Source organism: Trachemys scripta, chromosome 8 (genome assembly GCF_013100865.1).
Source record: "Trachemys scripta elegans isolate TJP31775 chromosome 8, CAS_Tse_1.0, whole genome shotgun sequence".
NCBI lineage: Eukaryota > Metazoa > Chordata > Testudines > Emydidae > Trachemys > Trachemys scripta.
This window is the reverse complement of record NC_048305.1, coordinates 43,265,307-43,280,726: the sequence shown is the minus strand read 5'-3', so window position 1 is coordinate 43,280,726 and position 15,420 is coordinate 43,265,307. Positions and strand designations below refer to the sequence as shown.

General features: G+C 56.0%; 1 protein-coding gene across 2 annotated transcripts in view; it reads left to right on the top strand.

Moving 5' to 3' along the window:
• CRIP2 (cysteine rich protein 2) overlaps positions 1-8,516 on the top strand; it is a 72,102-nt gene extending 63,586 nt beyond the window's left edge. For both annotated transcript variants that reach the window (XM_034778530.1, XM_034778531.1), the window contains exons 5-8: positions 1,644-1,712; positions 3,530-3,624; positions 5,471-5,528; positions 6,398-8,516. In XM_034778530.1, coding sequence (XP_034634421.1) covers positions 1,644-1,712; positions 3,530-3,624; positions 5,471-5,528; positions 6,398-6,465 — 290 coding nt within the window. In that variant the 3' untranslated portion in view covers positions 6,466-8,516. The remainder of the gene's footprint in view (positions 1-1,643; positions 1,713-3,529; positions 3,625-5,470; positions 5,529-6,397) is intronic.
• The last annotated feature ends 6,904 nt before the right edge of the window (positions 8,517-15,420 follow it).

The following is a 15,420-nucleotide window of genomic DNA, read 5'->3' as shown; positions in this document are numbered from 1 at the left end:
TAGTAGGGGGTTGAGCAGGTTTGAGCCCATGGAGCATGTGTGTCCTCGGTGGCCTTGCTGAGCTGCTGAAAGAGCCCTTGCAGGATTGCCCTGTGTCCGTGCTAGCCCTGTTGGAAGCTGTTTCCGATGCGGTGCCCTTTGGGTACCTACCCCACAGTTCCTGGCAAAGCTCCCAGAAGCAGTGTGTTCTGGGGTAGCTCAGAAGGCACTATAGGATAGTAACAGCAGGACTGTCAGAACTATATCAGCTTGTCCAGGTCCAGACTGGCATCAAATCAGTTCAGAGTGAAACCCCTTAGAGTGAGCTGGCTCATAGACCTGCTGAGAGCTCGTCTGCTCTGGCTGCTGCTGAGATGCTTATAAAGCAAATGGGACAAAGTTGTTGCATGGGGGTAGCCTGGCTGTTGCCAGTGAATATCCCCAGCGTGCATTCACCCACCCTTGGCCTGCCTGCCAGCTCTGAAAGCTAAAGTGCGTCACTGGGTTTGCTCCCGCAGAATTCTCCCAGGTGCCCTTGAAGGGCTATGTCTTCACTGCACCGTAACTCAAGCTTCATCCACGTGCACAAACCCTTAACCTGAGTGTAGTGGGGCTTGAACTCTTAAGTGGCTGGCCCCTTGGGGGTATGGGCTGCTGCTTGCATTAGTGCAGCTCATCGGCTGCTAACCTGATGCTGTGTGTCGCTTGAACGTTGTTTCCCAGAGTGGCTTCTCTCGCTCGGTCTAACTGCAGTGAAGATGTACCCTCGGGGATTAAAGAGCATTGTGAGGAGTTCCTGCCTGTATTTTCTCACCCTCCACCCTTGTTGTGCATCTGCCCCTCCACATCTTTCACCAGCCCTAGGCCTTTCTCCCCTCGCACGTGCCCTGGCTGTGTCTCTCCCCAGCATCCCTAGCTGTGCGTCTCCCATGCTGCAACCCCCCCTTGTTAGCCCTGAGAGTGTTCTCTCCATGTTCATGTTCCATCCAACCTAATCTGCTTAACAGAAATGACCATGACTGTATACTATTTGCAACAGAGCCGTCAGTCACCAATGAGCTACCTCCCCCACCCCACCTTCAAAAGCAAATAATGACATGCGCCAATGGGCTGTGATTTCGTCTGGTGGAGGATGCAAGGCAGAAGGAAGGGCACTGTTTAATGCAGGCCCTATACTCATTTAAGAGACTGGGGACAGATCTACACTTAAAACGCTGCAGCGAAGATGCTACTACACCAATGGGAGCACGTCTCCCATCAGCGTAGTTAATCCACCTCCGTGAGAGGCGATAGCTCTGTCAACAGGAGAAGCTCTGCAGTCGACCTAGCACTGTCTACACCAGGTGTTAGATTGGTATAATTGCAGCGCTCCTGGGGTGTGGATTTTTCACAACCCTGAGCGACGTAGTTACACCAGTGTACATTTATAGCGTAGATCTGGCCTGGCTCTGATCTTTAATGGTAGCTTTAGCCTGTTGATTCTGCAGCGAATGAAAGTCCCCTTTTAAAGGCACGGTTCATTGTTGATTGCCAGCTGGAGATGGTGAGCTCTGAATGTAGCTGGAGAGAGGGCCCATGGGTGGTGCAGTAGCACTGGGGTGTGTGGGGGGTCCACGCAGCTGATTTCTTTAGGATGCTAAAGAAACTCTTCTCCTGTCTTTCAGCCTCCAGTGTCACCACCTTCACCGGGGAGCCCAACATGTGCCCGCGCTGCGGCAAAAAAGTCTACTTTGGTAAGGACCGGGGCAGGCCAGCTCCCTTAGTGTTCCCTGCTTATGCCCCAGGGTCACTTGTTTGTACTGTGAGACGTTCCTAACAGAGGTCAGGGCTAGGTGCTGCACGTACACATAGGAAGAGAGAGGCCTTGCCCCACAGCACTTAGACTTGGTGGAAATGGCCGACAAAGAATTATTAGCCCTGTTTTACTGCTGAGAAGCTGAGGCCCAGAGAGGTTATGTGACCTGCCCAAGGTCGCATTCCAGCAGTGGAACCCAGGTCACTGGACTGAGACTTGGGAGCCTTAACCATAAGGCAGTCCTTCCTCTGCAGGAGGATTTCAGCTGCTGATATGAGGGGCCTGGAGGATGTGACTGCTTCAGTGGAGGGGGTTGTGGGGTCTTTGGGGAGGAGGTATCTGGGAGGCTAAGTGTAGGTGAGTCTAAATTGGTTTAAAATCACATTTTTAGCTAAATCAATGCAACGCTCTAGGTAGAGGAACAGACTGTACAGACTGTAACATGTTTACCTTCTAAATGGAATTGCACCACAATTAACAATAGGCATGTCTCCAACACATGTGCTCATGCAGTCACCCACGCAGAATTTGTAAGGCTGTTTGTAACAGTGCCATCTCATGACTTCCACTGATGTTACAAAGGTTTGGGCCACATTCTCTGAAGTCAGTGACATTCTGCTAACAGGGAATTTGGCTCTTTTGTTACCTAGGTAAGTATTTACATGGTCCCCGGGAGGCGCTGAAGCTGTTACCTCCGAGGGCTGAATAGAGTACCGGGGGAGGCTGATTTTACCCCTTTGCTGCTGCTGTGGTTGGGTAGGAGACAGCTTTCATTAAGTCTCAGTAACACGCTCAGCAGCATGTCAGGGTATGGGTGCAGCTGACTCCCTCAAGGAAGAAGGAAAAGACCCTTCAATAAAGGCCTAAGCTGTTCTTTGCAAAGGTTTCATGGGATGCTGGCAACACGTCAGCTCTCCAAGAGCCTGCCCATGGAGAGGGTGTTGTGCGGACCCTCTCCACTGGAGGCCTGGTTCAAGAGCAGTCTGGCCTAGCTGTCACACTACTGCCAGCAGATTTCCCTCTTGGCCATAGGCGCCGACTCCGTGGGTGCTCTGGGGCTGGAGCATCCATGGGGAAAAATTGGTGGGTGCTCTGCAGCCACCGGCAGCTCCCCGCCCCAACTTGTCTCCGCCTCCTCCCCTGAGCGCGCCGTTGGGTCCTGCTTCTCCCCCCTTCCTCCCAGCACTTGTGCCACGAAACAGCTGTTTCGCACAGCAAGCCTGGGAGGGACGGGGGAGGAGGGGGAACACGGTGCCCTTGAGGGAGGAGGCAGGGCCGGGGCAGGGATTTAGGGAGGGGTTCAATAGGGGCAGGGAGGGGCGGGGAGTTTGGGGCAGGGGTGGAGTTGGGGCGGCGGTGGGGCCAGGGGGGCGCGAGCACCGACTGGCACCAAAAAAGGTTGGCGCCTGTGCTCTTGGCTTGACCCAGACACGGGCTCTTTGGGCAGCAGGGCTAGGGGGTAGGAGCCTGTCAGCTGTGAGAGCTGTGTGAGAGCACTGAGGCTCTCTTGCCCCATGGCTAAGAAGGGGCAGTTCTCAGGTGAATGCTCCCCTAGTGTGGCCAACTGGGACATCTGCAAGATTTCCCACAATCCCTTGGGCGCCCCATCGGGGTGGTCTCAGCCTGCCTGTAGCTGTGCGGGTTGCTGCCAGGGGGCGAGCTCATGCTGTGGAAGCCCCGGCTCAGACATATTCACGCCAAGGCAGGGAATGAAGAGCTCCCACTGGAATATGTCCCTTCTTGTCTCTGCTCTAGCTGAGAAGGTGACTTCACTGGGGAAGGACTGGCACCGCCCCTGCCTGCGCTGCGAGCGCTGCGGCAAGACTCTGACCCCTGGCGGCCACGCGGAGGTAAGGACTGAGCACATGCTGTGATCTGTTTGCCTCATGTGTGCTCTGGTGCAGACTTTCGCTGCAACCACCTCCCTCGCCTCACACCTGCGCAGGAGACTCACACTGGTGCATGTGCATGTTCAAGCTAGCGAGGGATGGGGTTAGACCTCAGGACTGGATATTTCATTCCCCTGCCCCTCTCCCGATTGCTGCCTTTGCAGCAGTGATGGCCCGTCCCCCAGGGGGCAGTGTCTGGAGTTGGGCTGCACACAGCCGTGATCCTTGGAGACCTGGTGTGACCCACATGATAAAGATGATCACCCATACAAGAGGAAGGGATATGTTGCGGGAGCTGGCCTCAGCTCTGGAGCAGAGTCCTTGCACCCCTGGCTAGCATCCCATCTGACCCTCCCACCTCACTTCACACACCTGCTGCTCAGCTGGGCACAGCCTCCTGCTTCTCTCCCAGCTTGGCCAGTGGCTTTTCCACCTGTGACCTCTTCCCGGTCCTTGGTGCTCACTGCCCGCGCCTGGGGATCACCAGGGACCACAGTGGCCATGGACCCCCGAGACAGAGTTAGTCATCTGAGCGCACTCTGGCTGGCTAATTGTCTGGTGGTTTGGGGACTCCAGGTGGCAGACCCAGGCCAGTAGCCAGAATCCTGTATGCCAACAGCCAGGCCTGGGCTTGTGCGGTGTAAAGGGATAAAAGCTGTACTGTAGCGGGTCTGTTCCCCCAGAGTTGATCTGTCGTGGCGTCTCCCATGCGCTAGGTGTGGTGAGAGTGGAGTGCAGGGCTACTAGGAGCAGTCCTGTGCCTCTGGTGGCCGGAAGGCTTTTACCTCTGCCTCCCCATTGTTGCTGGAGAAGATGGGGAACTTCAGACTCCAATCACTGCCTGCATCCAGACTCCAGCCACCGCTGCAGGCCCTTCCACCCCTGACTGCTCCTGCTCTGACAGGTCCAAGGCCTTGGCCTCTCTCCTGGGAGGGTGCTGGAGTCAGGCAACATTTCTGGCCCTGCAGCACTGGAGGGGAGGGCTGCACAAAGGGCATGGCCTGTGTTGGACAGACACCTGTGTGCAGTGGGTAGACAATGCTCACGACCTGCATGGCCATGTGGCAGCGGCTGCAGCAGGGGCAGGGCAGAGCCCCATAACATTCTGATCCCCCCCCCCTCCCCTGGGGATGGTCTCACGGGAATAGCTGCACCCCGTAATCTCATCCCGGGGCTGGGGAGCACTCCCCACATTTGTAAGCTGAGCACCTCTCCTGCCATCGCGTACTCCAGCGATCTCAGGCGTGCCCACCAGAGGACAGACTGGATTTAAATGGAAAGCTGGGGCTGTTGGCTGGGGGCAGCCCTGGCTGCTGGAAGGCGAACGCGGACATGTGGGGGAGGTTCCCATTGCTCAGCGCTGCTGGACCACTCGCAGCACAAAGGCTCTGTGGATCCAACCGATGCAGGACATCAGTGAGATGGAGTGTGTGCTCTGTGCTCCAGGCGTGAGGGACTGTCTGTGCCATGGAGGGTGGGTTCCAGAGGCAGGCGGGCAGAGCGAGTGCTGCACTAGCAGGGAGACAGCAGCCCAGGCCTGGGGGCATTGGCGGAGCTGTCGGGGGGGGTCATGCTTGTAGTAGCAAACCAGTCCCATGGGGAGCTTCAGGGCAATGCAAATTAAATGATGTCTCTCCAGGAGCCCCATGCAGTTGGGGAGGGATGCTGGGGAGCCCCCCCACAATGCGCTGCTGTGGCAGGGCTGTGCCCCGGGGAAGGGCATGGGTGAGTGGCCATCTGCATCATGTTCTTCTGCATCTCTTGGGTTGGGTGGCACTGACGTGTGTCTTGCTTTGCCCCCTCACAGCACGACGAGCAGCCATACTGCCACAAGCCCTGCTACGGGATCCTCTTTGGACCAAAGGGTGAGTGTGCTGCACAGAACCGGAGCTGCTGGAGGAAGGGCAGGAAGTGTCCAGAGGCCAGAATGGAGGGTGGAGGAATGGGTTTTTCTTAATGAATCCCTAAGGAGAGGGGTGGGTGGGAGTGTAGGGAGAGGGAGGGGGCCATGGGGCACCTGTCACTGGGCACGTTGCCTCTGCAGGATATTCTCCCATCCCCCTGGCTGACCGTGCCGTGTATCGGTTTGTAGGGCCCCGGAGCAGATAGCCCAGGGGGGTACGTCAGGGTGCCCCGGCACATCCAGTACACCCAGAGGCTCCAGGAGGGAGGGCAGCCCTTTGCTAACTGCGCTACAGCCTTTGCCCAGGACGGGGAAGTGTTGTGGGGCCCGCGGATGAAACCCGAGGCTTGCTGTGTTTTGGAACCCAGCCAGCAGAACACAGATTGAGCACAGTCCCCTAGCTCCCTCTAGGGGCCAGGGGTGCACGGGGCTCAGCTGGGCAAGGATCCTCTGGTTCCTTGGTGAGGGCCCTTATGCAAATGTTTCACCTACTGTTCAGCCCCCACTTTTCCATTGGCCCTTCCTGACTATCTGCTCCCCCCTTGGGTTCCCTACACTTCCAGCCTGTGGCGCGGCGATGGGGCGTGGTTTCCTAATGTAGGAGGGCAGGCTGCTTGCACTACTGGATCCCAGGCAGGGATGTCCAGGCTCTTGGCCTTCCACTTACCCTCCTTCCCTTTTCTGACCTTCCCCATCCATTTGTCCCCGGCCTCCACGGCCGTATTGGCTGGGGCTCTTCGCAACCCCCAGACTAAGGGGAGGTATCTGCGCTCAGCACCCTGCCTGGCTGTCCTGGCCCTGCCCTTATGTGTGGCTCTTTCTCTGTTGCAGGAGTGAACACTGGAGCTGTTGGAAGTTACATCTACGATAAAGACCCCGAAGCAAAGGACCAGCCCTAAGGAGCTCGCTGCCTCCCTCCTGCCCGCCCGCCCGACACAGGCCACTCTCACTATTCCCTCTTTCCTCAGCTCCCCTCTGTAGAAGTAGCTTAGCTCCAGGACGGCCAAGCCGTGCGCTGGAGCAGCCCTGAGCCTGGCTGGCCACAGAGCTGTGCTCCCTGCTGTTTGTATTTTGGGCGGGGCGGTCCCGCCCTCTGGATTTTATAATATAATATAAGCTTTGATGTTAAAAACAGAAGTAGAAAGTGTCTCTGGTTGCTCCCAATGTGCCTGACTCTCCTGAGCTCTCCCATGGGGTTCCTTATCCCTCAGGCCCTCAGCCCCCTGCCAGCCATGGGATGGAGGCTTCCTGGACATGACTGGTATGCACTTGGCATCACAGTCATGGTAGCCCTCTCCAAGCGAGCCCGTCGGCAAGCCCTGGATGATGTGCAGCCAGTGCAGGCTCCTGCTGCGCTGCAGGCTGGGACAAGCTCAGTTCCAGATCATCCATATCTAACAGCAGCTCCTTTCACCGCTGCGGTTCCAGTCGCAAGCAGGAGGACAGAGCTGGCCCCCCAACCCCCCGGTAACATGGGATGGGGTGGGGGCAGGGAAGAGTCACGTGGGGGGGATGTCACGTGGGGAGATCACGTGCCCCCTTTAGCTGGTGCCCCCCTTTGTGTCCCTCCCATGAGTCGCCCAGCCTTGAGGAAATGGTCCCATGGCCTGCCAGCCCTCCAGCTGGGTCTGCCCAGTGGCTGCTGGCATTCTGGAGAGGCCAATCAGGAACAGATGGCCCACTGGCTGTGTAGGACGGCAGTCTTGCACCTCAGAAACGGTTGTGTTAAGTGTGGGAGTCATTGCTTAAGCAGGTGTTCTCTTCAAGCCCAGGGAGAATGCTTTGGGCTCCATTGTGCCCTCAGTCTGCGAGCTCTGTGCACACACCATGTAGTTGCTCTCCTGCTCGTGTCCTTGTCTGGAGCAATGGGCAGAGCCCGGGCGCAGCTTTCTAGCTACTGGTGGGTTACGAGGCAATATGGCCTATATTCCTTTCAGTCCTGCTGTAGGTGACCACGCTGGCCTGCTGCTGATGAGCATGGGCATCCCATTTCTGGCATCCGTGCGCTCTGCTGTGTTGCTTAGGGCTAGTGCCTCCTTGGCCCTGAATCCCACCCGCCCGCCTTGTTCTCTGCAGCAGGTGGCAGAATTGGGAGCTTGGACTCTGGGAACAGCTGGAGTGTACATGTGTGATGCCAGCCCCTGGTATGTAGGCTGCATGTCCATTCCCAACTGCTGGAAGCAACTTAGTGGACTCTCGGGGCTGCCTAAACAGCTGCTTCTCCGCACTGTGCTGCAAGGAGAGGTCAATCCGTGTGATCCCAAATGTGTTTGCTGGGGTGCTGAGTTTGGCCTGGGAGCTGAGGGTGCTGCTGTGGGTGCACATGTACCCCAGCCTGCACCCCCAGTAACACTGAACTTCACAGTGCGCTGCATCCAGGACCATGGGAGGGTCCCTGTGACATGGGCCCTGAAAATAAATGCTAGGGTCTGAATCCATGGCCCTACCCTGTGTGGGAGGAGGGAGCGCAGGTCCCTTGTCTGTGCCATACAGCACACTATGGCCCTGGTGAGGGAATGGGCTCGGAGGGGCTGGTGGGAGAGTCAGGGGTGTTGGGACAATGGCTGGAAGTCGGCTGAGTGGTGTGAAGTGTGCAAGACTCCCGCCTTCGTCTGCTCGGAGGAGACTGTTTGTTGTGTGTGTGTTTTTTAGTCTATTTATAAGCGGATAGAAATGTGCTTTCTGCTTCGGTGAATGGTGTGCACTCCCCAGGTCACCCCCCAGATCACCACACTGGCCATTCACACTGACCCCCCTAAGAGGGAATTGGGAGCAAACCTACGGAGCTTGCGCTCTGCCTCCAGCCTGGCCTGTTGCCCTAGGCTAACGTAACCTGCAGGGCCAGCTGCCGTGCTCCCACTAGGTACAGGCCAACCAGAACGCACCTGAAACAAGCCAGCAGAACTGATTTCCTGTTGTTATTGCTGACAATAAAAGTTTTGAACAACAAGTGGGATGGTCTGACTATGTGGGGGATGTGGTCCTTGCTGTCTGTCACCCAGGTTTATCACATATCCAGCTCTGATGAGTTAGGACCCTTTGCTCCCCTGGGGTGACCTGGAAAAGCAGACAAGTAGAGGCACTGTACCTGTCTCAGCTGCTTTGTGATGGAGAGGCAATATCTCAGACTGGGGGTTTATTCCTGGCTCTGCTGCTTCCCAGCTGGGTGACCTTGTGCCTGACCTCGTGCCTCAGTTTCCCCTTCCCATCCTTTCTCATGTCTGTTTAGAAATGCTCTTGAGGACAGGGACTGTCACATGGTGTCTGTGCAATGCCTAGCACAATGGGTTGTTAATTTCAGTTGGACCCATGATGCTAGCATAATGCAAAGGAGGCCTGACAAGTTACATGGGTTCTGGAGAGTTTCTGGCATCACACAGGTCAGGGCATGTGATTTTTTTTTTTTTTTTTTTTAAAACCAGGAGTCCTGGGGTTCTACCCCCTTCACAGATCCTGCTCTCCCTGGTATCTTGCCTGGAGCACCGTCAGTAGAAGCTCAATAGAGCCAACTGTCTCAGCACATCGCTGTCTGGATGGGGGTGATACATGAAGGGCCCATGTTGTACAGCGGGGTTTCTGCTGGAAGTGTCCATTTGGAGGTGGAATATGCAAGAATTGTCCCTTAGCTGCTTCTCATTCTCTGCATCATTTCAGCTCAGTACATGGGAAGCAGTCTTAAATCTCTGTCACGCTGGCCTGTTGTCTACCTCCAGCCCCCACCTTTCTGTCGCTGTGGGGCTTTACTGTCTACTCAGATGCTGCCCCAGTAGGGTACATGGGGCTTCAGATCAAAGAAGCATCCTGGGAGATGCTAGGGAAGGGATGGAGTGTGACTGACACCTGGAGCAGAGCAGTGCCAGGTGCTGTACTAGCCAAGCAGTGAGGTCTGAAACCCCCCTGCCTGAGTGCCCAGCGCCTGGCTATGGGCATTTCCCCCTTCTGGATCCTGGTCAGGGAGAGGATCCCTGGAACAAACGCCCTGCCCACATTCTGCTAAGTCGCTTTCACTTATTTCCTGAGCTCTCCAAAGGGGCATCCCAAAACCTCTACGGAGGCCCTTTGAAATTCATTCCCCTGGGTGGATCTGGCAGGCCGGGGCATAGACCTGCTCTTCTCCCTAGGGCCTGCAGGGGCCTTGCCCATTCCCGAGCCAGTGGCAAACCCCTGTGGGTTTCACTGTGCCAGCTCCGTCCTCCCCTTGTTTGCCATGGACACAGAGAAGCAGCCTCGTAAGGTGCTCTCTCTCTACGGCATTGTGCTCTCGCAAAGAGCGACCGCTGTGCTCCTGGAGCAGCCAGAATGTATTAGGGAGTTGGGCCACAGCAGTACACAAAGAGGGCAGCAATGGGGGGCTTTGTGGGGATGGGGGCGGCGGCTCTGCAATGGAAGCAGTCTCTTGCTGAGAAGAACTTCCCCAGCCTGCTGTAAGCTGCTCGGTGTAAGGTGCATAGAGCCCAGCGTGAGTGGAAAAAGAAAACCCCAAGTGCTGAGAGTTGGCTCCAGGGAGGATGAGCAATGCTACCTAAGGGACAGGCCCCTGCTTCAGGAGCCGCTCGCCTGACAGCTTTGTAAAGGAAATGACCCAGAACCCAGCTGCACCCCAACATTAACCCCCGGCCCAAATAGCCTGGCTGAGGCTTGGGGCTGGAGTATGGTGGCTAAGCCTCAGCCCTACAGGTGGGGGTGATGTGGAGCAGCCCAGCCTAGCAGTTCCCAGCATTGCTCCTTGTGCATGGTACGGTGAGTGGGACGTGCTTTGCTCGTGGCCCAGCCATTGTCTCACTCTCTGTGGAGCCAGGATTCCTGGGGAGAGGCAGGTACAGGTAGGGACTTGGCTAGTGACTCCTGTGCAGCTGGGGTGAGAGAGCTTCTTGCTCGCCTCTCTGTCCCTGCACTGCTCTGGGCAGTCAAGCCCTTGGAGGCACCTGGAAGGAGCAGGGGTTAATGGAAAAGTGCTGAGTGGGCCAGACTCTAGCTAACCTAGAGCTTCCCCTGTTTCTCAGCCTTGCCATCACAGGCCACTCAGTTAGCTCACTGCTGAAAGGGCCATGTGGGCTGAGCCAAAACTGCCCCCTCCTGCCCCCGAATGGAGTGCCCAGCAACAGAATGTGTGTGGAAATGGGCGCTAAGTAGCACCGGTGGAGCGAGCAAGGGTTTTGCTGTTGGTGTGCAGGCCTGAAGACGGCCCTTTGAACATGAACCAGCAGTCACCCAGCACCCATGGCTCATAGGCCAGAAGGGACCATCATGATCATCTAGTCTGACCTGCACATTGCAGGCCACAGAACCTCATCCACCCCCTCCTGTAATAGACCCCTAGCTTCTGGCTGAGTTAGTGATGGCCTCAAATTTTGATTTAAAGACTTCAAGTTACAGACACTCAACCATTTACTTTAGTTCAAATCAGCAAGTGACCTGTGCCCCATGCTGCCGAGGAAGGTGAAAACCCCCCAGGGTCTCTGCCAGTCTGACCTCGGGAAAATTCCTTCCTCACCCCAAATATGGCAATCAGACCCGGAACATGTGGGCAACACCCACCAGCCAAAAACTAGAATTCTGTCTAGTAGCTCAAAGCCCTCCTCCATCTAGTGTCCCTCCCCAGCCATTGGAGATAGTTGCCTTTAGCAGACATGGCTGGGCCATATGCCATTGTTGGCAATCTCATCACACCATCCTCTCCATAAACTTATCAAGCTGAGTCTTAAAAGAAGTTAGTTTTGCCCCCACTACTCCCCTGGGGAGAATGTTCCAGAACTTCACTCCTCTGATGGTTAGAAACTGTCATCTAATTTCAAGCCAACACTTCTCGAGGGCCAGGTTATAGCCATCTGTTCTTGTGCCAACACTGGCCCTTCATTTAAACATCAGGGAGGGAGAGGAGTTATTTATCCCTCTGCTGTAGTTATAGAGAGCAATCCTAACTCCCCTCAGCCTTCATTTGATTAGCCAAGCTCTGAGTCCCCTGTCATAAGGTAGGTTCTCCATTCCTCCAGTCATCCTCATAGCCCTTCTCTGTCCTGTAGCTCTCGCCACGCTATTGGCCAAGCAGCCAGCCAGGGGATCAGGGCACTACACAGCTGGATGGTATTGCATTGCTGTACTGAAGAAGCTGGAACGGAAGGGCACTCTCTAGGGTGGCGGGCAGTGAGTGTCGAGGGCAGTGCTGCTGCCTGATGGATGTCAGGGGAGAGCCCTCCAGCACTGGCTGTCTCTGTGTTATGGCCAGGGCTGGCTCTGGCTTTCTGGCTGCCCCAAGCAGAACAACAAAGCAAAACAAAAAACCTGCGGCATGGCTGGAGCCAGGGTGCAGGGGGACTCCCTGCCCTGTAGATGTGCCCCGGCTAGCAGGGGGAGGGAGCGGGGGGAGAGAGAGAAGGGGGGCGGCCAGGGCTTCAGCGGGCACTGCCATGCGGCCCCTCCCGCCGTGCCCCCTGCTGGGAGGGCTCCGCACCACTCCGGTCGGCTGGGAGGGAAGGACGCGGGCTGCCCTTCCTGGCTTGCTGCAGGGTGCTCCCGTCCTCCATGTCACTGCCCCCTACAGGGCAGCCGGAGCGGAACAACAACAACAACAAAAAGTGGCCGTGCCGCCCTAGGATTGGGCAGAATGCTGCCTCCTACAAGCTGCCGCCCCAAGCACCAGCTTGCTCGGCTGGTGCCTGGAGCCGGCCCTGGTTATGGCGATGGTTATGTGCCTGCTTGGGCATGCTCTGGGATATACTGCACCTTTAACTCTTGGCAATCGTGTTCTTGCCATGTGCAGAGCTATTGAGTCCCGGTCGCTGCTTCTGGCTGTGCCTGGCGCTGAGAACCAACTTACTGCAGCCAAACGGTGTGTGATGGGTGGGTTCCTGCAATGGGACAGGCCTCAGCGTCTGGCTCAGGGGCAGCTCCAGTCTCTCTGGATGCCCTGCACCTGCCTTTCATTGCTGCTGTTTCCCCCAGCCCGCATGGGTGTGGATGAAGATAGCCTGGCTTTGGTGTAGCCCACCATGAAGCTGCAGAGCTGGCTGTGTGGGCACCTCTGCTGGATGCCCAGGAACTGGGACATGAACTGGGGCAAAGCTAAGAGGGCACGGCTAGCACTGGGGTCCTGCCTTCCCTTGGAGCTGTTGCAAGGATGAGCCCAACGTTACAGCAACCTGGGCCTCCTCGGGAGGGTCAGGAATGGCCAAGGGCGCGCCAGGGCCATTCCAGGCTGAATTCTTAGCTGAAGGGCTTTAGTGGAGCACAAAGAGAATTCACTGAGCTCCACTTTCTTTGCCTCCAGTTGGGGGTGTGTGAGAGGCAGGGCAGGGTCTTAGCTAAGAGGGAATTGTGAGCTGGGCGCAACTTAAACAAATACAATAAAGGGAGAGTGGCTGGTGGCCACTGCTGTGGTAGGAATCCATGCTCCCCATCATCCTGGGGCCTTTCAGTGGGAAGGGGCTGCCGGGGCCATTGCTTTGTTTCAGCTAAAAGTCTCTGTTGCTGCTGGGACAAGCTCCTGGTGGCTGCACCTCCCCGTCAGACCCTCTCAGGTCTGAGTTTTCGCCCGATTGCTCCTCTCCCTGGCACCATCTCTTTAGTGTGACTGGGGCCAGGCAGGCAATGAGGGTTCTTGGCTCAGCCACTCTGCTCTGTGAAGTTCCCAGACCAGTGCCAGCTCAGTGCCACTCCCTTCACCAGCACGGTCTGGGCTGTGGTGTTCAGAGCTCACTCCTTGCTTACCGCACTTGCCAGAGCTTTATTTTACTGTGTGTTTGGGTCTAACTGGTTGTGCTCAACAAGAGCTTTAACACTGCCTCATCCAGCCGCTCTGGCGGGGCAGCTCAGCCCTTAAAGGCACAGATTCCCCATGACTACATCAGTTTCCTGAGCAAGGTTTGGAGCGCTGCGGTGTGGTTGTTCCCTGTGGGACACTGACCTTCTGTGCACGGTGGGTGGCATCACATTAGCAAGTGCCACTGCTTAGTGAATGTGGTAACGTGATGGCTCAGGCGCTCCAACAGCAGCCCACTCTCTGGCAATGGGCCGTTGATGAGGCCCTACCTGCATGTACAGCAAATTCATGTATTCCCACTTTATTCTGTTCTATTAACAGCAACACAAAACCAAGTCCTCCTTAGAGGACTGTTGTACAGCCAGAGCAAACTGAAAATGCTGTTCCAGAGTCCGGCATGAAATGGAGACTGGACACAGCAGCGCTAGAGTGAATTGCAGGAGGAGCAGAGCTCTCTGGCCAGCCGCTTGTCCCTAGCAGCTGCATTTTTACTGCTGAGATACATCAGCTACTGCCAACACCCAGCTTCAGACATCAACACTATTCCCCGGAGGAGCTTAGACTCTGGGAACTATGCGGTGCTGCTAATTAGCAAACTCTTAATGCTGCCAAGCCGAGCAGTGACTATGGGAACTTGTGCTAGGGTCAGTCATGCCTGCTGCTCCTTGGAAGAGACTGTGCTCATGCTTGGATTGGCCCAGTGGGTTCAGCGAAGTGAGCGTGTGTCGGTACCACCAATCGTACCTTATCTATCCACGCTATGGAGAGATCCAAAGATATGTAGTGGACTGGGCATGCAGCCGAGGACCCTGCGGCTGTACTGCACACCTAGCACCTGATATTTGCCATGCCTGTGCACCTGGGGCCATCAGGATTCACTGTGATCAGTGGCTTTACAGCAGCATCAAACGGTGTGATGAGAAGACTTGGCCAGACAGCTTGCAGCATGTGGGACTGCACCTCTGCACAGCTGCTGCCACTTTATTTTCAGCCCAAGCTAGAGCCCCATAGCGTTGCTTTCAGGCATGGGCCCTCTGCGTCTCTGCCCCGCAGTATGTTTGCTGCCTGCCTCAGTGCTGAGTGGGTGTGAAACTCTGCCATTTTGGTGTGGCAGGATGCCACAGCACTTTGCCCAGGGGCAAATGGTCGCCCAAGCAACACGGCAGGAGAGAGTTGGGCATGGTGTGGCTTAGACTGGAGGGAGCTCAGCTCGGCCAGGGAGAACCTCTGGAGCAGCTAAAGCACCAGTGCGTGTTACCTCCTCTGTATGGCAGGCGTTTGCTTAGCATTTACCAGTGCCGAAGGCCACCTCTGCCCTCTGTGGGCATCAAGGAGCAGGTGAGTTGTCTCATCTTATCTCTGTTGGGCCTACCCAAAAGGGAAAAAAGGGGAGGAGGAGGATCTGGGGAACTACAAGCCAGTCAGCCTCACCTCAGTCCCTGGAAAAATCATGGAGCAGGTCCTCAAGGAATCAATTTTGAAGCACGTAGAGGAGAGGAAAGTGATCAGGAACAGTCAGCATGGATTCACCAAGGGCAAGTCATGCCTGACTAACCTAATTGCCTTCTATGATAAGATAACTGGCTCTGTGGATGAGGGGAAAGCAATGGACTTGTTACTCCTTGACTTTAGCAAAGCTTTTGATACGGTCTCCCACAGTATTCTTGCCAGCAAGTTAAAAAAGTATGGGCTGGATGAATGGACTATATGGTGGATAGAAAGCTGGCGAGATCGTCGGGCTCAATGGCTAGTGATCAACGGGTCGATGTCTAGTTGGCAGCCGATATCAAGCCGAGTGCCCCAAGTGTCGGTCCTGGGGCTGGTTTTGTTCAACATCTTCATTAATGATCTGGAGGATGGCGTGGACTGCACCCTCAGCAAGTTTGCAGATGACACTAAAGTGGGAGGAGTGGTAGATACGCTGGAGGGTAGGGATAGGATACAGAGGGACCTAGACAAATTAGAGGATTGGGCCAAAAGAAACCTGATGAGGTTCAACAAGGACAAGTGCAGAGTCCTGCACTTAGGATGGAAGAATCCCATTCACTGCTACAGACTTGGGACCGAATGGCTAGGCAGCAGTTCTGCAGAAAAG